At 42.6% G+C, this 22,626-nt stretch overlaps 1 protein-coding gene across 1 annotated transcript in view; it reads left to right on the forward strand.

Annotated features, from left to right (window-relative positions):
- The window catches only part of nos1 (nitric oxide synthase 1 (neuronal)), a gene marked incomplete at its 3' end in the record, with an annotated part of 99,134 nt that overhangs the window by 23,477 nt on the left and 53,031 nt on the right, over positions 1-22,626 (forward strand). Inside the window, exons 4-6 of the mRNA XM_084307826.1 lie at positions 4,927-5,018; positions 12,459-12,600; positions 14,631-14,770. Coding sequence (XP_084163952.1) covers positions 4,927-5,018; positions 12,459-12,600; positions 14,631-14,770 — 374 coding nt within the window. The remainder of the gene's footprint in view (positions 1-4,926; positions 5,019-12,458; positions 12,601-14,630; positions 14,771-22,626) is intronic.

The following is a 22,626-nucleotide window of genomic DNA, read 5'->3' on the forward strand; positions in this document are numbered from 1 at the left end:
TGTAGAGTACCCTGCCTTCAGACTACTGTAGAGTACCCTGCCTTCAGACTACTGTAGAGTACCCTGCCTTCAGACTACTGTAGAGTACCCTGTCTTCAGACTACTGTAGAGTACCCTGCCTTCAGACTACTGTATATTACCCTGCCTTCAGACTACTGTAGAGTACCCTGCCTTCAGACTACTGTAGATTACCCTGTCTTCAGACTACTGTATATTACCCTGCCTTCAGAGTACTGTATATTACCCTGCCTTCAGAGTACTGTATATTACCCTGTCTTCAGACTACTGTAGATGACCCTGCCTTCAGACTACTGTATATTACCCTGCCTTCAGACTACTGTATATTACCCTGCCTTCAGACTACTGTATATTACCCTGCCTTCAGACTACTGTAGAGTACCCTGCCTTCAGACTACTGTATATTACCCTGCCTTCAGACTACTGTATATTACCCTGCCTTCAGACTACTGTAGAGTACCCTGCCTTCAGACTACTGTATATTACCCTGCCTTCAGACTGCTGTAGAGTACCCTGTCTTCAGAGTACTGTATGGTACCCTGCCTTCAGACTACTGTAGAGTACCCTGCCTTCAGACTACTGTATATTACGTACCCTGCCTTCAGACTACTGTATGGGTACCCTGCCTTCAGACTACTGTAGAGTACCCTGTCTTCAGACTACTGTATATTACCCTGCCTTCAGACTACTGTATATTACCCTGCCTTCAGACTACTGTAGAGTACCCTGCCTTCAGACTACTGTAGAGTACCCTGCCTTCAGACTACTGTATATTACCCTGCCTTCAGACTACTGTATATTACCCTGCCTTCAGACTACTGTATATTACCCTGCCTTCAGACTACTGTAGAGTACCCTGCCTTCAGACTACTGTATATTACCCTGCCTTCAGACTACTGTAGAGTACCCGGTCTTCAGACTACTGTAGAGTACCCTGCCTTCAGACTACTGTAGAGTACCCTGCCTTCAGACTACTGTATATTACCCTGCCTTCAGAGTACTGTATATTACCCTGCCTTCAGACTACTGTATATTACCCTGCCTTCAGACTACTGTATATTACCCTGCCTTCAGAGTACTGTATATTACCCTGCCTTCAGACTACTGTATATTACCCTGCCTTCAGACTACTGTATATTACCCTGCCTTCAGACTACTGTATATTACCCTGCCTTCAGACTACTGTAGAGTACCCTGCCTTCAGACTACTGTATATTACCCTGCCTTCAGACTACTGTATATTACCCTGCTTTCAGACTACTGTAGAGTACCCTGCCTTCAGACTACTGTATATTACCCTGCCTTCAGACTACTGTATATTACCCTGTCTTCAGACTACTGTATATTACCCTGCCTTCAGACTACTGTATATTACCCTGCCTTCAGACTACTGTATATTACCCTGCCTTCAGACTACTGTATATTACCCTGCCTTCAGACTACTGTATATTACCCTGCCTTCAGACTACTGTAGAGTACCCTGCATTCAGACTACTGTATATTACGTACCCTGCCTTCAGACTACTGTATGGGTACCCTGCCTTCAGACTACTGTAGAGTACCCTGTCTTCAGACTACTGTATATTACCCTGCCTTCAGACTACTGTAGAGTACCCTGCCTTCAGACTACTGTATATTACGTACCCTGCCTTCAGACTACTGTATGGGTACCCTGCCTTCAGACTACTGTAGAGTACCCTGTCTTCAGACTACTGTATATTACCCTGCCTTCAGACTACTGTATATTACCCTGCCTTCAGACTACTGTAGAGTACCCTGCCTTCAGACTACTGTAGAGTACCCTGCCTTCAGACTACTGTATATTACCCTGCCTTCAGACTACTGTATATTACCCTGCCTTCAGACTACTGTATATTACCCTGCCTTCAGACTACTGTAGAGTACCCTGCCTTCAGACTACTGTATATTACCCTGCCTTCAGACTACTGTAGAGTACCCGGTCTTCAGACTACTGTAGAGTACCCTGCCTTCAGACTACTGTAGAGTACCCTGCCTTCAGACTACTGTATATTACCCTGCCTTCAGAGTACTGTATATTACCCTGCCTTCAGACTACTGTATATTACCCTGCCTTCAGACTACTGTATATTACCCTGCCTTCAGACTACTGTAGAGTACCCTGCCTTCAGACTACTGTATATTACCCTGCCTTCAGACTACTGTATATTACCCTGCCTTCAGACTACTGTAGAGTACCCTGCCTTCAGACTACTGTAGAGTACCCGGTCTTCAGACTACTGTAGAGTACCCTGCCTTCAGACTACTGTATATTACCCTGCCTTCAGACTACTGTATATTACCCTGCCTTCAGAGTACTGTATATTACCCTGCCTTCAGACTACTGTATATTACCCTGCCTTCAGACTACTGTATATTACCCTGCCTTCAGAGTACTGTATATTACCCTGCCTTCAGACTACTGTATATTACCCTGCCTTCAGACTACTGTATATTACCCTGCCTTCAGACTACTGTAGAGTACCCTGCCTTCAGACTACTGTATATTACCCTGCCTTCAGACTACTGTATATTACCCTGCTTTCAGACTACTGTAGAGTACCCTGCCTTCAGACTACTGTATATTACCCTGCCTTCAGACTACTGTATATTACCCTGCCTTCAGACTACTGTATATTACCCTGTCTTCAGACTACTGTATATTACCCTGCCTTCAGACTACTGTATATTACCCTGCCTTCAGACTACTGTATATTACCCTGCCTTCAGACTACTGTATATTACCCTGCCTTCAGACTACTGTATATTACCCTGCCTTCAGACTACTGTAGAGTACCCTGCATTCAGACTACTGTATAGTAAGTACCCTGCCTTCAGACTACTGTAGAGTACCCTGCCTTCAGACTACTGTAGAGTAAGTACCCTGCCTTCAGACTACTGTAGAGTACCCTGCCTTCAGACTACTGTAGAGTACCCTGCCTTCAGACTACTGTAGAGTACCCTGCCTTCAGACTACTGTAGAGTACCCTGCCTTCAGACTACTGTAGAGTACCCTGCCTTCAGACTACTGTATATTACCCTGCCTTCAGACTACTGTAGATTACCCTGCCTTCAGAGTATTGTATAGTATAGTACCTTGCCTTCAGACTACTGTAGAGTACCCTGCCTTCAGACTACTGTATATTACCCTGCCTTCAGACTACTGTAGAGTACCCTGCCTTCAGACTACTGTAGAGTACCCTGCCTTCAGACTACTGTAGAGGACCCTGCCTTCAGACTACTGTATATTACCCTGCCTTCAGACTACTGTAGAGTACCCTGCCTTCAGACTACTGTATATTACCCTGCCTTCAGACTACTGTATATTACCCTGCCTTCAGACTACTGTAGAGTACCCTGCATTCAGACTACTGTAGAGTACCCTACCTTCAGACTACTGTAGAGTACCCTGCCTTCAGACTACTGTATATTACCCTGCCTTCAGACTACTGTAGAGTACCCTGCCTTCAGACTACTGTATATTACCCTGCCTTCAGACTACTGTATATTACCCTGCCTTCAGACTACTGTAGAGTACCCTGCCTTCAGACTACTGTATATTACCCTGCCTTCAGACTACTGTATATTACCCTGCCTTCAGACTACTGTAGAGTACCCTGCCTTCAGACTACTGTATATTACCCTGCCTTCAGACTACTGTATATTACCCTGCCTTCAGACTACTGTATATTACCCTGCCTTCAGACTACTGTAGAGTACCCTGCCTTCAGACTACTGTATATTACCCTGCCTTCAGACTACTGTATATTACCCTGCCTTCAGACTACTGTAGAGTACCCTGTCTTCAGACTACTGTAGAGTACCCTGCCTTCAGACTACTGTAGAGTACCCTGCCTTCAGACTACTGTAGAGTACCCTGCCTTCAGACTACTGTATATTACCCTGCCTTCAGACTACTGTATATTACCCTGCCTTCAGACTACTGTATATTACCCTGCCTTCAGACTATTGTATATTACCCTGCCTTCAGAGTACTGTAGAGTAAGTACCCTGCCTTCAGACTACTGTAGAGTACCCTGCCTTCAGACTACTGTAGAGTACCCTGCCTTCAGACTACTGTAGAGTACCCTGTCTTCAGACTACTGTAGAGTACACTGCCTTCAGACTACTGTATATTACCCTGCCTTCAGACTACTGTAGAGTACCCTGCCTTCAGACTACTGTAGATTACCCTGTCTTCAGACTACTGTATATTACCCTGCCTTCAGAGTACTGTATATTACCCTGCCTTCAGAGTACTGTATATTACCCTGTCTTCAGACTACTGTAGATGACCCTGCCTTCAGACTACTGTATATTACCCTGCCTTCAGACTACTGTATATTACCCTGCCTTCAGACTACTGTATATTACCCTGCCTTCAGACTACTGTATATTACCCTGCCTTCAGACTACTGTAGAGTACCCTGTCTTCAGAGTACTGTATGGTACCCTGCCTTCAGAGTACTGTATATTACCCTGTCTTCAGAGTACTGTATAGTAAGTACCCTGCCTTCAGAGTACTGTATGGGTACTTGTATTTTGAACAAGCGGTGTAAAACAGTGCATCAAAACAAATGTCAAAGTTCAGCTGGGACAATCTGTACATGCATAATCAATATTCATTGAAATGAATGTTTACATTTCGGTTGCTTTATCACCATAATACTGACTTGTTCTACAATTTTTATTGCACATATTAATTTATTGGCAGGTGAATCGCTATCATTGCAAATCATTCATTGAATGAATAACTGTGCTGCACAACTGGTCTGAACATGAACGATGTGTGGTGGAAAGTATTTCCACTCAAGTACAGTACCTTCAGTAATTCAGAACAGCACAGTGACAGCAGGGGTCTTTAATTAGTGTTTCTATTTCCTTTTGCAGGTGTTCGATGCCAGAGACTGCACAACAGCTCATGGAATGTACAACTACATATGTAATCATATCAAGTATGCCACCAACAAAGGCAACCTGAGGTGAAAACATCTTATTTACATACCACTTTTTAGGGATGTTCGATATTGGATTTTTTACCGATATCCGATATACCGATATTGTCCAACTCTTAATTTCCGATACCAATATCAACCGATACCGATATATGCAGGGTTTCCCCCCCAAAAAACTGAATAATTTCAGGTAATTAACATTACATATCTCTTGTCGTGGAATTAACACAACATTATGCATACTTTTTTTTTATTATTATTATCTTTTCCCCCCTTCTTTTTCCGTTTTTCTCCCCTCCCAATGTTAGTCGTTATGCCAATTCCCAATCCATTTCCTGGTTGTTGCGCACTCTACCCCCTACCGTCGGTCTGGGAGGGCGGAGACTATCACATGCTTCCTCCGACACATGTGTACCCAGCCCACCACTTCGTTTCACCTGGCAACGCGGACTCTCACTGAGAGAGTGTAACGTGTGGAAGGTCACACTACCTCCCTCCAGATCCTTCCCTCGCTGTGCAGGTGCCCCGACCGAACCGTAGGAGTCGCTGTTTACAACGACCCAGACCCACCCACCGGCTTCCCTCCCACTGACTCTGCCAATTGAGCCAGTATGACGGCCGGCCAAGCCGGAGGCAACGCTGACAGCCGGATTTGATACCAGTGTCTCTCGCGTTGGTGACGAGCGCTTTGTCCATTGCGCCACCCAGCTGCCCAACATTATGCATACTTTGACAATAAATAAAATAATAATTTGTTCTTACTTGCTTGCCTGGGTAAATAAAGGTTAAAGAAATGTAAAAAAAAAATATATATATATATATATATATATATATATATATATATTTATTTTTATTTTTTAAACCGATACCGATATTTTCCGATATTACATTTGAATCCCAATATAGGCCGATAATATCGGACATCCCTACCGCTTTTCTTTACATACTGCTGTTCTTTACATACTGCTTTTCTTTTTCATTCACTTTCTTGTTCTTCCTCTCTTTTTCTTTTGCTTTCTCTTTCTCTCTTTCTACCTTGCTTTGTCTACTAAACATGTTCCTTTTCCCATCTGTTACATCTGTTTTTCCATCACCCCCTCTCTCCCTGACGTGACCCATCTGTCAATGTCTCAAGAATAATACTGTCACTGACACTGTCGGCTGTCGTACGTGTCAGTCTGTCTGCGCTGTCTCTCGGCTGTCGTACGTGTCAGTCTGTCTGTCGGCTGTCGTACGTGTCAGTCTGTCTGCGCTGTCTGTCGGCTGTTGTACGTGTCAGTCTATCTGCGCTGTCTCTCGGCTGTCGTACGTGTCAGTCTGTCTGTCGGCTGTCGTACGTGTCAGTCTGTCTGCGCTGTCTGTCGGCTGTTGTACGTGTCAGTCTGTCTGTCGGCTGTCGTACGTGTCAGTCTGTCTGTCGGCTGTCGTACGTATCAGTCTGTCTGTCGGCTGTCGTACGTGTCAGTCTGTCTGTGCTGTCTGTCGGTGTCATACGTGTCAGTCTCCCTGCGCTGTCTGCTTCCCTGGCGCTGGGGCGGCAGACCTTGCTAATGAGCAGTCATTTGTCAGACCTATAAAGAGCTCCATCTCTCTCTCTCTCTCTCTCACACACACCGTGGAAAGTCCTTAAATTATATTCTGTGCATGATCCATGACTTCCTTCTGCTCGGCCTGACCTTGGGCATGGTTAGAGTTTTAAGTTAACAGGGACACAATATTTATCTTTTCAACACATGTTTGTCAAGCACCTCTTTCTCCCATTGTAGTAATCACACACCTTTCCTGCCTGGCTGCCCCACACCCAAGAGTAAACATATTTTACAAAGCACTACGTTAGGTAGGCAGTGTTCCTGACTCCAGAAGCTAATCGTTCTGAACAGCTTGTTTTGGCTTGTTGATCTCATGACTTCAAACCCTGGCTGTCAGACTGCCAAATCCACACAAAGACTAGGCAAAACCCATTTCCCATAATATGTTCCCTTTTAAAGTGTGGTCCCTTTGGGTGGGTGGGGGGTGGTGGTAAGAAAACTAGATGTTTTCCCTTCTGACTCGCTCTAGTGCTACCAAGTTAATATGAACATGCACTTCCCCCCCAAAAAGGTTGTATAATGTGACCATTTTACTCGTAGTCTAAAGCCCTGAATAATAGGGATGCACCGATCCGACTTTTTCAGTCCCGATACTGATACCTGGCTTTGGGTATCGGCCGATACAGAGTACCGATCCGATACCCATACCGTTATAAAAAAAAAATCTAACCCTAACTAACCTTACTGTCATGCACTTGTCCTAATACTAACCTACACTGTAGCACTCAACACTTTGATGAACATTGTTACTCAGCTGATAGAGTTGTGCCCTTCCTGATGACTTGTCGTACAGAACTTGTAAGTTGCTTTGGATAAGAGTCAGCTAAATGACTAGATGTAAATGTAAATGCAAATACCCATTGTTCAATTAATAAACTGTATGCCTCACTGTGTGGAAGAGACTGGGATCATTCTTTTGTGCAAGGCTTGACTTAAAACATTACTTTCCTAACTTAGTGAAACTACGTAAATGTAACAAATTAACATAGATATAAATGTACTGAATTGTTATTTCTTATTGTATTTATTATTATATTATATATATATATAAAATTATATATAAAAAAAGAGAAATCTGATATATATATATTTTTTTACCGATACCCGATCCAGCTATTTTTGTGATATCGGGGCCGATATCAATATCGGATCGGTGCATCCCTACTGAATAAGCTACTGCACAAAGTGTTTGTCACCTACGTACTGAGAAAACACACCAGCGCCACTAGTACTGTTAGACTAGAGCCATGCTCAAAATGCAGTCAATCCCACTTTTCACGGTGTATGTTCATCATGATCTGATAATGTTGACATATTTATTTGGAATGGAATGACATGAAAATGGAACAATGCATTGTTTGCCTTGTACAAATCAACAAAGGTTCATAGCTATGAGCCATGAACTTTGAGAAAACTATTGGGGTCTAGAAAATGTCAGCCTACAAGACGGTTGTCCTAAAGGCCACTGTGAAGAGTAAGGTGTAGTGAAGGGTAAACCCACCTGCATGCAGTTTACTGATTTAGCCCAAATCTTTAGCATTGAAATTCCTAGTAGCCTATAGAAATTATATTATCAAATTGGTGAAAGTGACGTTAAAATATTGTATTTTTCAGGAAATAGCAGGATGTATAAAGTCACGTTATGCCCACACTGCTTCAGACTAGACCACTACTTTCTACTTTTAACAGTATGTGCATGTCTTACTCTGTACACAAGATTTTTAGCTAACCCTAACCAGTGGCGGCCGCTGCCGCTGGTGCCTTGTAGGTCGCAGTTCTCGTTAATAGGTCGAGTTGAAAATGTAATGCTCTGAGATGCTCTGGAGCAATCTCTCTCTGTCTCTCGGATCAATCAAATCAAATAATTAACACATGTATGTTGTCATTTTAAACAACTCACCATTCATTCATTATGCATCAGCAGCAACACAAACACGCACAGCTCTCTCTCTCGCTCTCGCTCTCTCTCTCTCTCGCTCTCTCTCTCTCTCTCAGATGATGTCAGATCCATTCAATAATAAACACATTTGTAAAGCTCGTTATTTTAAACAAGTTACCATTCATTGTCTGAGTGGTTATGTCCCACATGCCGCGAAATTAGAGAGAGAGAGAGAGCGAGAGAGAGAGAGAGAGAGAGAGCGAGAGAGAGAGAGCATTTTAGTAAAGTTACATTTTCAACAAGATTGCTGCTATTTAAACACTTCATGGAAACGGGGTAACGTTAACCTTATGTCGACTGTAGTATTGTATGACCTCGACATAACGTTTAAACGTTAACGTTACTCCGTTTCCATGCAGTAATTATAAAAGTGGCGAGCTAAGCTAACGGAGCTAACAGCTAGCAGTAGCTGTAACGTTACAACGTTATGCGGCATCAGTAGACAACGTATCATGTATTAAACTAGAGTTAAGATCGCTAATCTACCTTGTTGTTGGCTTGTTGATAAAGTATATCCACTCCATGGCATTGTCCATCCAGCCTGTGTTGATGTCCATCCATTGTCCATACATGTCCCTCCACACTGCATCCATATATAGCTTGTTGTTAGCCAACAAGCTGTGTCTTTGTCCATTTCCGCCTCGAACAGCCTGCAAACTACCTGGCGTTCTATCGCCATGCTCTAAGACAAACTCTAACCTTAACCAACTTTGAAAGAGTGCCTAAGCTCAGTGTAGTTGCTGTTGTTGTTGACGAGTCGACTGAACTGCTGTTGCTGAACTTGCTGTGTTGCATTCTCTCTGTAAGCCAACCCGAGAAATGTGGCTATGGAAAAAAACTGGCATCGCGTCGGCCAATCAGAGAGCGTCTCCACGAAAATGCGGCTATGGAAAATACTTCACGGAAGTTCACGCGGCTGCCTAGACCGCTTCAAATCGCGCTCGGATTCCAACATAATAGTCATATTTCAACGCACAACGCCGTATGCACTGATTGGCTGTGACGGAGACAGCGATCAAACTGTGACGCGCACTCAGAGCGCTATCGCTTCTAGCCCGGGTGAGAAATACAAAAAAATAAAAAAAAACGTGATGTCACTTCCTGCTTTGGAAAACGAGTGTTTTTTAATTGCGATAATAACGTTATATTGTGCATTGGAAACACAAACATACTTAAAATGAGTAAATATTATTAATTTTAAACATGTTTATATTATTTATAGGGCTATAAAACAAAAAAACTAAAAACGTATTTGTCTTGTTCTCTCATATAACCAGGGTAGGAGCTGAGGGGGGGCGGCGCCCGAGCGCCCCTAGTGGTAGAGCCGCCACTGACCCTAACAAGTTAGCATTTCACCGAATTCAGTTAACCTACTGAGCGCGTATGGATGCTATATCCTGCAGGCATGAGTCAGAGTTAAGGACACAGCTACACTAAGGACCCAGTTACACTGATGAAACATGAGTCAGAGTTAAGGACCCAGTTACACTGATGAAACATGAGTCAGAGTTAAGGACCCAGCTACACTGATGAAACATGAGTCAGAGTTAAGGACCCAGCTACACTGATGAAACATGAGTCAGAGTTAAGGACACAGCTACACTGATGAAACATGAGTCAGAGTTAAGGACCCAGCTACACTGATGAAACATGAGTCAGAGTTAAGGACACAGCTACACTGATGAAACATGAGTCAGAGTTAAGGACCCAGCTACACTGATGAAACATGAGTCAGAGTTAAGGACCCAGCTACACTGATGAAACATGAGTCAGAGTTAAGGACACAGCTACACTGATGCAACATGAGTCAGAGTTAAGGACCCAGCTACACTGATGAAACATGAGTCAGAGTTAAGGACCCAGCTACACTGATGAAACATGAGTCAGAGTTAAGGACCCAGCTACACTGATGAAACATGAGTCAGAGTTAAGGACCCAGCTACACTGATGAAACATGAGTCAGAGTTAAGGACACAGCTACACTGATGCAACATGAGTCAGAGTTAAGGACCCAGCTACACTGATGAAACATGAGTCAGAGTTAAGGACCCAGCTACACTGATGAAACATGAGTCAGAGTTAAGGACCCAGCTACACTGATGAAACATGAGTCAGAGTTAAGGACCCAGCTACACTGATGAAACATGAGTCAGAGTTAAGGACCCAGCTACACTGATGAAACATGAGTCAGAGTTAAGGACCCAGCTACACTGATGAAACATGAGTCAGAGTTAAGGACCCAGCTACACTGATGAAACATGAGTCAGAGTTAAGGACCCAGCTACACTGATGAAACATGAGTCAGAGTTAAGGACCCAGCTACACTGATGAAACATGAGTCAGAGTTAAGGACCCAGCTACACTGATGAAACATGAGTCAGAGTTAAGGACCCAGCTACACTGATGAAACATGAGTCAGAGTTAAGGACCCAGCTACACTGATGAAACATGAGTCAGAGTTAAGGACCCAGTTACACTGATGACACATGAGTCAGAGTTAAGGACCCAGCTACACTGATGAAACATGAGTCAGAGTTAAGGACCCAGCTACACTGATGAAACATGAGTCAGAGTTAAGGACCCAGCTACACTGATGAAACATGAGTCAGAGTTAAGGACCCAGCTACACTGATGAAACATGAGTCAGAGTTAAGGACCCAGCTACACTGATGAAACATGAGTCAGAGTTAAGGACCCAGCTACACTGATGAAACATGAGTCAGAGTTAAGGACCCAGCTACACTGATGAAACATGAGTGACCCGTGACATGAAACTGGAGAATGTTTGGCCAGTTCGATTTCTTCAATGCATGGCGGTGTTCCAATCTAGTGCACCAGCTTGGCTTCTTCAATCTGCAGAGTTGTGTGACGCTTCGCTGACACACATGACTAAAATCATATTACTACACTAGAATGGCTAACGACACACTGCTGTTGATGAGAGCTAGCACACTTCCCTGCCTGTAGCTCTTGATGGTGGCTGCCCCCCGGCACAGTTATCGCAGCACACCAGGATGTCGCGTACGGGAACCACTGGTCTTTGGGAACCACTGGTCTGTAGCGTACCACTTTCTCTAGCTTAGCTAAGAGATTGCCCTGAGAGATTTGTTGCTAGCTACACTGGCCCAGATTCACACCAGCTGCTCCCTCCTCAACGATGTAACAGCCAGCTTAGCAGAGTTAACTCGTTTGCCCTGTCATGACATTGAAATACCAATGAGTTGCGGAATGGACCAAAGGTACATGCTTTTTTCTCTCCCTCTACTTAACCTGGATTAAAAATGACCTTTTAGATATGAACATAATACCTACCATCTGCCAGTTGCCGAAGCTTTTTGCTACGGTACATATTCATAGTTCATAGATATTCATAATTAGGGATGTTCGATATTGGCTTTTTTACCGATATCCGATATACCGAAATTGTCCAACTCTTAATTTCCGATACCGATATCAACCGATACCGATATATGCAGGGGTTTCCCCCCCAAATAATTTCAGGTAATTAACATTACATATCTCATATTGTCGTGGAATTAAGACAACATTATGCATACTTTTGACAATAAATAAAATAAGAATTTGTTCTTAATTGCTTACCTGGGTAAATAAATGTACACTTTTTTTATTTATTTATTTTTTTACCGATACCGATAATTTCCGATATTACATTTTAATGCCAATATCGGCCGATAATATCGGTAGTCCGATAATATCGGTAGTCCAATAATATCGGGCATCCCTATTCATAATCCATCGTTGGCATGTAAGTGTAAATAACATCTTAATCAACATGCTGCTTGTGTAGCGTATAGCAACATGCTTATCCATTGCGAGCATCTAACAACTTGTACATCCCATTGCAAATCCATAGCCGTTCATTCACCACATCTATTCATTAGCGACATGCTAATCCTCCTCATGTGTCTCTGTGTGCAGGTCTGCGATCACCATCTTCCCTCAGCGGACAGACGGGAAACACGACTTCCGGGTGTGGAACAGTCAGCTGATCCGCTATGCAGGTTACAAACTGCCTGATGGGGGAATCCTGGGAGACCCTGCTAACGTGGAGTTCACTGAGGTATGTACAAACTATTAACACTTTCAGTGCCGGCCGTGTTTTCCTTTTTACCCTCTTGAATGCCGCCACCCACTTCAATGATAGCGTTAAAAACGCATAATCTATGTTTTAAATTATGGCTATGTGTCTAAACTGCCCGTCGCTTATCAATGACTTGTTTGCAGTCAACATTGTCGAAACGGATTGTTTTTTAATCGGTTCATATCCTTTTTATAGCATTTCGAAAAGCTATCGTTTTCTCGAAAATTTCCGGAAAATAGAAAGATTCCATCATAAACGGCATTTATTGGAATATTCTCGAATACACTAGACACGTTGTCATTTGTCGGCCTATTTATGAATCGTTTTCAAATAAACGCTAGATTATCGATAGTATATGTGTACTTATGCACGCTATAGAAGCAAGCTGAGAAATCGATTCTCTTATTTCCTCAACAGCACACACACATATACACATACGGGACATGCTGTTATCTCAGTGAAAACAGCTCTGATTATCCTAAAACTGGTAACATAGACTCCTTACCTTAGATCAGATGTTCTCCAAAAAGATTATTCCAATTCCTGATCGCCATTCCAAATATCGATTGCGTTTATTGATTGATTATTGGCTGCTGTAAATATATATTCCAGGCTGCTTTCCATCTCGCGATCACTTCCCTCTTCATCATATCCCTCGCCAGCATAGTGGAGCCAGTAGGCTCCCCCCCCCCACAGATCCACCAGTGTAATCGAATGGCCTGCAGTTACACAGGGATAGACGATAGGGGGCGGTATTTTTTCATCGGAGCTCCTAGAGGGGCTGCTGTACCAACGGGAGACTCGGTTGATGAAATATGAATTCAGATCGCTAACTAAAAAAAAATTACATTTGGCGTCGTCGGCACTCAACGGGGGGCATGACATAACGACATTACACGTCGCTGGCACTCAAAGTGTTAATGGCATTAATTAATTAATTTTACATTTTATTTTGGATTTCATGGTGTTTTTGTTTTGTTCTTGATTTATTGTGATGTTTCTTCTTGACTTGTTTAAAGAAGACGTGTCCGTCCCATGGGGACATTAACGTGTGTTGTTGGGCCTTACAAATACATTTGATTTGATTAAAATAATTAAAGGCTATGAGAATGCTACAAAATATGGTATTATGAAAACCAAAACCAGCTTTGAAGTAGTTATTCTGCAAGATCCAAATTTTTTAATTTGATCATGTATCACCATTTACTTTAATGTTCTGTATGGATCCTCAGTGGGCTATAGGTGAGAAGTGATCGTTGCTGTTCTGTATCAACTTCCATCTAATGCTTTGCATGAATTTCCATCTTGAATGACCAACTACTAAGTGAACTAAGTTAGTTTTCTCTTCATTCTTCACACTTTCTATGTGCCACATGATTTTCCCAGGAATGTTCTACCAGACACCAGTGTTTAGAACAGCAAATGTAAAATCATTCATGAATTGGGTTTAGGATGAAATCACTATTGTGTTATATAAATATAGAGTGACTAAATAGACATTTATTTATATAACCTATTCAAGAGTATTACTTTAAAAGACATGATGCCAGAGATGTGTACTACTGTATCTCGGTGGGGGGCATGACTTCCAAATGCACTTCCATCAGAGAAAAGGTCAGGGCCTCGACGTGGAAAGATCTCGCCGATTTTGCACGAGCTCCCACGCACGCGCCCGTATTCCGATCCGCGCAATAATATTCACGGGGGTAGATCTTGTCGTGGGACACAAGTTCCCAATGCATTGTCCCGTGGGATTATGCCCCCCGCATAATTGAGGGGTGGATTTGCGGTGATGGAGAAATGAATGAGGCAACATTTGATTAGAAACGCAAGGCTTGCCGAGGGCGACTCATGTGGTCCCGCCTGCCGCGGGCACTGTGTTGGTGACCCCTCTATTAGACAATGTAGAAGTGTTGGTACTTCCGTGAAAAAGGACTCTGATGTTAATATCAGCCCAAAATCAGGGGATTTTTCATGTCCTATGTCCTCCTGTTGGTTCTGGTCCCCAGATCTGCATGCAGCAGGGCTGGAAGGCTCCCAGGGGCCGCTTCGACGTCCTGCCCCTCCTGCTGCAGGCCAGCGGCAACGACCCCGAGCTGTTTGAGCTCCCCCACGACCTCATCCTGGAGGTGCCCATCACACACCCCAAGTGAGTCTGACCCCCCCCCCCCCCCACGACCTCATCCTGGAGGTGCCCATCACACACCCCAAGTGAGTCTGACCCCCCCCCCCCCCCACGACCTCATCCTGGAGGTGCCCATCACACACCCCAAGTGAGTCTGACCCCCCCCCCCCCCCCCCCACGACCTCATCCTGGAGGTGCCCATCACACACCCCAAGTGAGTCTGACCCCCCCCCCCCCCCACGACCTCATCCTGGAGGTGCCCATCACACACCCCAAGTGAGTCTGACCCCCCCCCCCACGACCTCATCCTGGAGGTGCCCATCACACACCCCAAGTGAGTCTGACCCCCCCCACGACCTCATCCTGGAGGTGCCCATCACACACCCCAAGTGAGTCTGACCCCCCCCACGACCTCATCCTGGAGGTGCCCATCACACACCCCAAGTGAGTCTGACCCCCCCCACGACCTCATCCTGGAGGTGCCCATCACACACCCCAAGTGAGTCTGACCCCCCCCACGACCTCATCCTGGAGGCGCCCATCACACAGTGAGTCTGAGCCCCACGACCTCATCCTGGAGGTGCCCATCACACAGTGAGTCTGAGCCCCACGGCCTCATCCTGGAGGCGCCCATCACACAGTGAGTCTGAGCCCCACGGCCTCATCCTGGAGGCGCCCATCACACAGTGAGTCTGAGCCCCACGGCCTCATCCTGGAGGCGCCCATCACACAGTGAGTCTGAGCCCCACGGCCTCATCCTGGAGGCGCCCATCACACAGTGAGTCTGAGCCCCACGGCCTCATCCTGGAGGTGCCCATCACACAGTGAGTCTGAGCCCCACGACCTCATCCTGGAGGCGCCCATCACACAGTGAGTCTGAGCCCCACGGCCTCATCCTGGAGGCGCCCATCACACAGTGAGTCTGAGCCCCACGGCCTCATCCTGGAGGTGCCCATCACACAGTGAGTCTGAGCCCCACGGCCTCATCCTGGAGGTGCCCATCACACAGTGAGTCTGAGCCCCACAGCCTCATCCTGGAGGCGCCCATCACACAGTGAGTCTGAGCCCCACGGCCTCATCCTGGAGGCGCCCATCACACAGTGAGCCCCATGGACACAAGCGCCTTCTCTCAGACACACAGAGAGGAGTCTAGCCAATGAACGGGGACCACAATATTTTGAATTCATCCAGTATTGAGCGAGTATTGAATATCATTTTTTAATTGCGCTATTACAAATTGTTTTATTTAATTTTCTATATATACATTGTGTGTGTATATTTATAGAAGGTAATATTGCCATATATATTTATTGTAGATGTGTCTTTCTTGTATGAGCAAGCCAAATTCCTTGTATAATGTAACGTTAAGCCACAAGGAGACTTGCGCCACTAGCACACTGATCTCCCACCAAACTTTGGATGGGAGCAAATACTTCCAGTTGACATCACCTTTCATGGCAGTAACACAACATTCACCTTTCATGGCAGTAACACAACATTTACCTTTCATGGCAGTAACACAACATTCACCTTTCATGGCAGTAACACAACATTTACCTTTCATGGCAGTAACACAACATTCACCTTTCATGACAGTAACACAACATTCACCTTTCATGACAGTAACACAACATTCACCTTTCATGACAGTAACACAACATTCACCTTTCATGACAGTAACACAACATTCACCTTTCATGACAGTAACACAACATTCACCTTTCATGACAATAACACAACATTCACCTTTCATGGCAGTAACACAACATTCACCTTTCATGACAGTAACACAACATTCACCTTTCATGACAGTAACACAACATTCACCTTTCATGACAGTAACACAACATTCACCTTTTATGACAGTAACACAACATTCACCTTGCATGACAGTAACACAACATTCACCTTTCATGACAGTAACACAACATTCACCTTTCATGACAGTAACACAACATTTACCTTTCATGACAGTAACACAACATTCACCTTTCATGACAGTAACACAACATTCACCTTTCATGACAGTAACACAACATTCACCTTTCATGACAGTAACACAACATTCACCTTTCATGACAGTAACACAACATTCACCTTTCATAACAGTAACACAACATTTACCTTTCATGACAGTAACACAACATTCACCTTGCATGACAGTAACACAACATTCACCTTTCATGACAGTAACACAACATTCACCTTTCATGACAGTAACACAACATTCACCTTTCATGGCAGTAACACAACATTCACCGTTCATGACAGTAACACAACATTCACCTTTCATGACAGTAACACAACATTCACCTTTCATGACAGTAACACAACATTTACCTTTCATGACAGTAACACAACATTCACCGTTCATGACAGTAACACAACATTCACCTTTCATGACAGTAACACAACATTCACCTTTCATGACAGTAACATAACATTTACCTTTCATGACAGTAACACAACATTCACCTTTCATGACAGTAACACATAACACAACATTCACCTTTCATGACAGTAACACAACATTCACCTTTCATGACAGTAACACAACATTCACCTTTCATGACAGTAACACAACATTCACCTTTCATGACAGTAACACAACATTCACCTTTCATGACAGTAACACAACATTCACCTTTCATGACAGTAACACAACATTCACCTTTCATGACAGTAACACAACATTCACCTTTCATGACAGTAACACAACATTTACCTTTCATGACAGTAACACAACATTCACCTTTCATGACAGTAACACAACATTTACCTTTCATGACAGTAACACAACATTCACCTTTCATGACAGTAACACAACATTCACCTTTCATGACAGTAACACAACATTCACCGTTCATGACAGTAACACAACATTCACCTTTCATGACAGTAACACAACATTCACCTTTCATGACAGTAACACAACATTTACCTTTCATGACAGTAACACAACATTCACCTTTCATGACAGTAACACAACATTCACTGTTCATGACAGTAACACAACATTCACCTTTCATGACAGTAACACAACATTCACCTTTCATGACAGTAACACAACATTTACCTTGCATGACAGTAACACAACATTCACCTTTCATGACAGTAACACAACATTCACCTTTCATGACAGTAACACAACATTCACCTTTCATGACAGTAACACAACATTTACCTTTCATGGCAGTAACACAACATTCACCTTTCATGGCAGTAACACAACATTCACCTTTCATGACAGTAACACAACATTCACCTTTCATGACAGTAACACAACATTCACCTTTCATGGCAGTAACACAACATTCACCTTTCATGACAGTAACACAACATTCACCTTTCATGACAGTAACACAACATTCACCTTTCATGACAGTAACACAACATTCACCTTTCATGACAGTAACACAACATTTACCTTTCATGACAGTAACACAACATTTACCTTTCATGAGAGTAACACAACATTTACCTTTCATGGCAGTAACACAACATTCACCTTTCATGGCAGTAACACAACATTCACCTTTCATGACAGTAACACAACATTCACCTTTCATGACAGTAACACAACATTCACCTTTCATGACAGTAACACAACATTCACCTTTCATGACAGTAACACAACATTCACCTTTCATGACAGTAACACAACATTCACCTTTCATGGCAGTAACACAACATTCACCTTTCATGACAGTAACACAACATTTACCTTTCATGGCAGTAACACAACATTCACCTTTCATGGCAGTAACACAACATTCATCTTTCATGACAGTAACACAACATTCACCTTTCATGACAGTAACACAACATTCACCTTTCATGACAGTAACACAACATTCACCTTTCATGACAGTAACACATAACACAACATTCACCTTTCATGACAGTAACACAACATTCACCTTTCATGACAGTAACACAACATTCACCTTTCATGACAGTAACACAACATTCACCTTTCATGACAGTAACACAACATTCACCTTTCATGACAGTAACACAACATTCACCTTTCATGACAGTAACACAACATTTACCTTTCATGGCAGTAACACAACATTCACCTTTCATGGCAGTAACACAACATTCACCTTTCATGACAGTAACACAACATTCACCTTTCATGACAGTAACACAACATTCACCTTTCATGGCAGTAACACAACATTCACCTTTCATGACAGTAACACAACATTCACCTTTCATGACAGTAACACAACATTCACCTTTCATGACAGTAACACAACATTCACCTTTCATGACAGTAACACAACATTTACCTTTCATGACAGTAACACAACATTTACCTTTCATGAGAGTAACACAACATTTACCTTTCATGGCAGTAACACAACATTCACCTTTCATGGCAGTAACACAACATTCACCTTTCATGACAGTAACACAACATTCACCTTTCATGACAGTAACACAACATTCACCTTTCATGACAGTAACACAACATTCACCTTTCATGACAGTAACACAACATTCACCTTTCATGACAGTAACACAACATTCACCTTTCATGGCAGTAACACAACATTCACCTTTCATGACAGTAACACAACATTTACCTTTCATGGCAGTAACACAACATTCACCTTTCATGGCAGTAACACAACATTCATCTTTCATGACAGTAACACAACATTCACCTTTCATGACAGTAACACAACATTCACCTTTCATGACAGTAACACAACATTCACCTTTCATGACAGTAACACATAACACAACATTCACCTTTCATGACAGTAACACAACATTCACCTTTCATGACAGTAACACAACATTCACCTTTCATGACAGTAACACAACATTCACCTTTCATGACAGTAACACAACATTCACCTTTCATGACAGTAACACAACATTCACCTTTCATGACAGTAACACAACATTTACCTTTCATGACAGTAACACAACATTCACCTTTCATGACAGTAACACAACATTCACCTTTCATGACAGTAACACAACATTCACCTTTCATGACAGTAACATAACATTTACCTTTCATGACAGTAACACAACATTCACCTTTCATGACAGTAACACAACATTCACTGTTCATGACAGTAACACAACATTCACCTTTCATGACAGTAACACAACATTCAACTTTCATGACAGTAACACAACATTTACCTTGCATGACAGTAACACAACATTCACCTTTCATGACAGTAACACAACATTCACCTTTCATGACAGTAACACAACATTCACCTTTCATGACAGTAACACAACATTTACCTTTCATGGCAGTATGTTAAGCACCGGTCGTAAACCGAGGTCAGATTGATTATCCCATAACTCATTAGTCCGAATCCCAGCTTCAAGCAGCGTCCCGCGAAGTGTGGGACATCTAGGACTCAATTTGTCTATAACGTTCAGGGCTTAAACTCAGCAGACCTCGGCTCACACACAGGCACCCCCCGTCCCCTCCAGTAATACAGTTGATTGATTGGAGTTGCGGGGTATATTTACTTTTCTTTATTTCGCTTTAATCTACTCGGTTCGCCGTAGAGTTTACTGTATGGCATTACTTGATAAAACCAGGCTTGCCGAACCCACCTTTCTCCTTAATCACAATAATCATATGTCTCCTTTTACTCCGTAGGGATAAAGCCACACTTCTAAAGTTTTTACATCATTAATACTCCGTCTGGCTAAAGCCTTACTCAGGAGGTTTTTTACATCATAAATCAAGCACATTACAGGCACATTATTATTATTATTATTATTATTATTATTATTATTACTGGTAAAGTTACAATGCAAAAATACATCTCCATGCTTACCCGTCTTTTTAATCAAAACGCAAAGGGTGAAGTTACAAGGCAAAACACATTTCATGCTTACCCGGCCGTCCGGCCGTCTGGTGTGAAGAAAGGATACAAAGGATATTTATAAAGAGGTATTTTTAATTAGAAAAAGCTAGTTACAAGAAGAGACTGAAGTGGAAAGTGTCCATTTCAGTTAAAATATGCACAGAACAAAACATCTCATCTGGTTCGGCTTGTGCCCCGTGTCTCGCACCATTCTTCTCATCTCTCAAAAAAAGTCTGGCTCTTGCATCGGCAACCGTCTCTTTTATTTGACATTATACCATATTCCTGATTGGTCTAAACACAGTGATGTCACAGGGTCGTCATTTTGTTTAGCAAACCAACATACAATACATAATTCGTTATGGACTCCTCCTTCTTTGTACTATCGTTACTGCTAGTTACCTAGTGGTTTTTAAGTAACAGAAAGTCCCTTTTCCCTTCAAAACAGACAACGGCTTTGTCTGTGGTGACCACGTGACTGAGGCCCTCCATAGTATCTCTTAAAGAATCCCTCCAGACAAACAGTTTTTTACACATTATTCTTTTAGTATTATTCTCTACTGACAGTCAATTATAAGCATGCCATTTTGAAAACTTTTACTGTACACATTAAACATTTAATTGTTATATAGTTTCTTTTTTAAGATCTCCTCAAAAGTTTCCGGACTCCGTCTTTCAACCCTCAACCCTTAATCCCCTTCCTGTCTGAAAGGGTTAACATCTTACAGCTCTCTATCTCCTTTGCTGGGGCCCACATTCCGCAGGTTTCCTCCCTTTTGCCTGTGAAGAACTGTGGAGAACAGACCTCTCTTTATGGAGATATTAAAGGTTCAGTTCCATTTTTTTATAAGTAGAGCCATCATAGAGCTATTTTTCCAGAGTTCAGTTTAAAGATTTATACTGGTCACATAGGAACGACTCAGGATGTCATTGTCCAAAAGTGTCGCTTGTTTTGTGACACTTCACACCCACTCTGCCATCCTGTGAGGTCATTGTCCATCGTCAATTGAATAATGGAAAAATTAAGCATATGATTACATGTGAAAAATAGATATATAGGGCTGTATTGGAACGAATCAGGATGTCTATTTCAAAAGGTGTCACTTGTTTTGTGACACTTTACACCCACTCTGCCATCCTGTGAGGTCTTTGTCCATCGTCAATTGAATAATTGAAAAAAATGAAGCATATGATTACATGTGAAAAATAGGTATATAGGGCTGTATTGGAACGAATCAGGATGTCTATTTCAAAAGGTGTCACTTGTTTTGTGACACTTTACACAGTAACACAACATTCACCTTTCATGACAGTAACACAACATTCACCTTTCATGACAGTAACACAACATTCACCTTTCATGGCAGTAACACAACATTCACCTTTCATGACAGTAACACAACATTCACCTTTCATGACAGTAACACAACATTCACCTTTCATGACAGTAACACAACATTTACCTTTCATGACAGTAACACAACATTTACCTTTCATGAGAGTAACACAACATTTACCTTTCATGACAGTAACACAACATTCACCTTTCATGACAGTAACACAACATTCACCTTTCATGACAGTAACACAACATTCACCTTTCATGACAGTAACACAACATTCACCTTTCATGACAGTAACACAACATTCACCTTTCATGACAGTAACACAACATTCACCTTTCATGGCAGTAACACAACATTCACCTTTCATGACAGTAACACAACATTTACCTTTCATGGCAGTAACACAACATTCACCTTTCATGGCAGTAACACAACATTCATCTTTCATGACAGTAACACAACATTCACCTTTCATGACAGTAACACAACATTCACCTTTCATGACAGTAACACAACATTCACCTTTCATGACAGTAACACAACATTCACCTTTCATGACAGTAACACAACATTCACCTTTCATGACAGTAACACAACATTTACCTTTCATGACAGTAACACAACATTCACCTTTCATGGCAGTAACACAACATTCACCTTTCATGACAGTAACACAACA

The sequence above is a fragment of the Notolepis coatsorum genome (genome assembly GCF_963971535.1).
Source record: "Notolepis coatsorum genome assembly, chromosome: 2".
Taxonomy (NCBI): Eukaryota; Metazoa; Chordata; class Actinopteri; order Aulopiformes; family Paralepididae; genus Notolepis; species Notolepis coatsorum.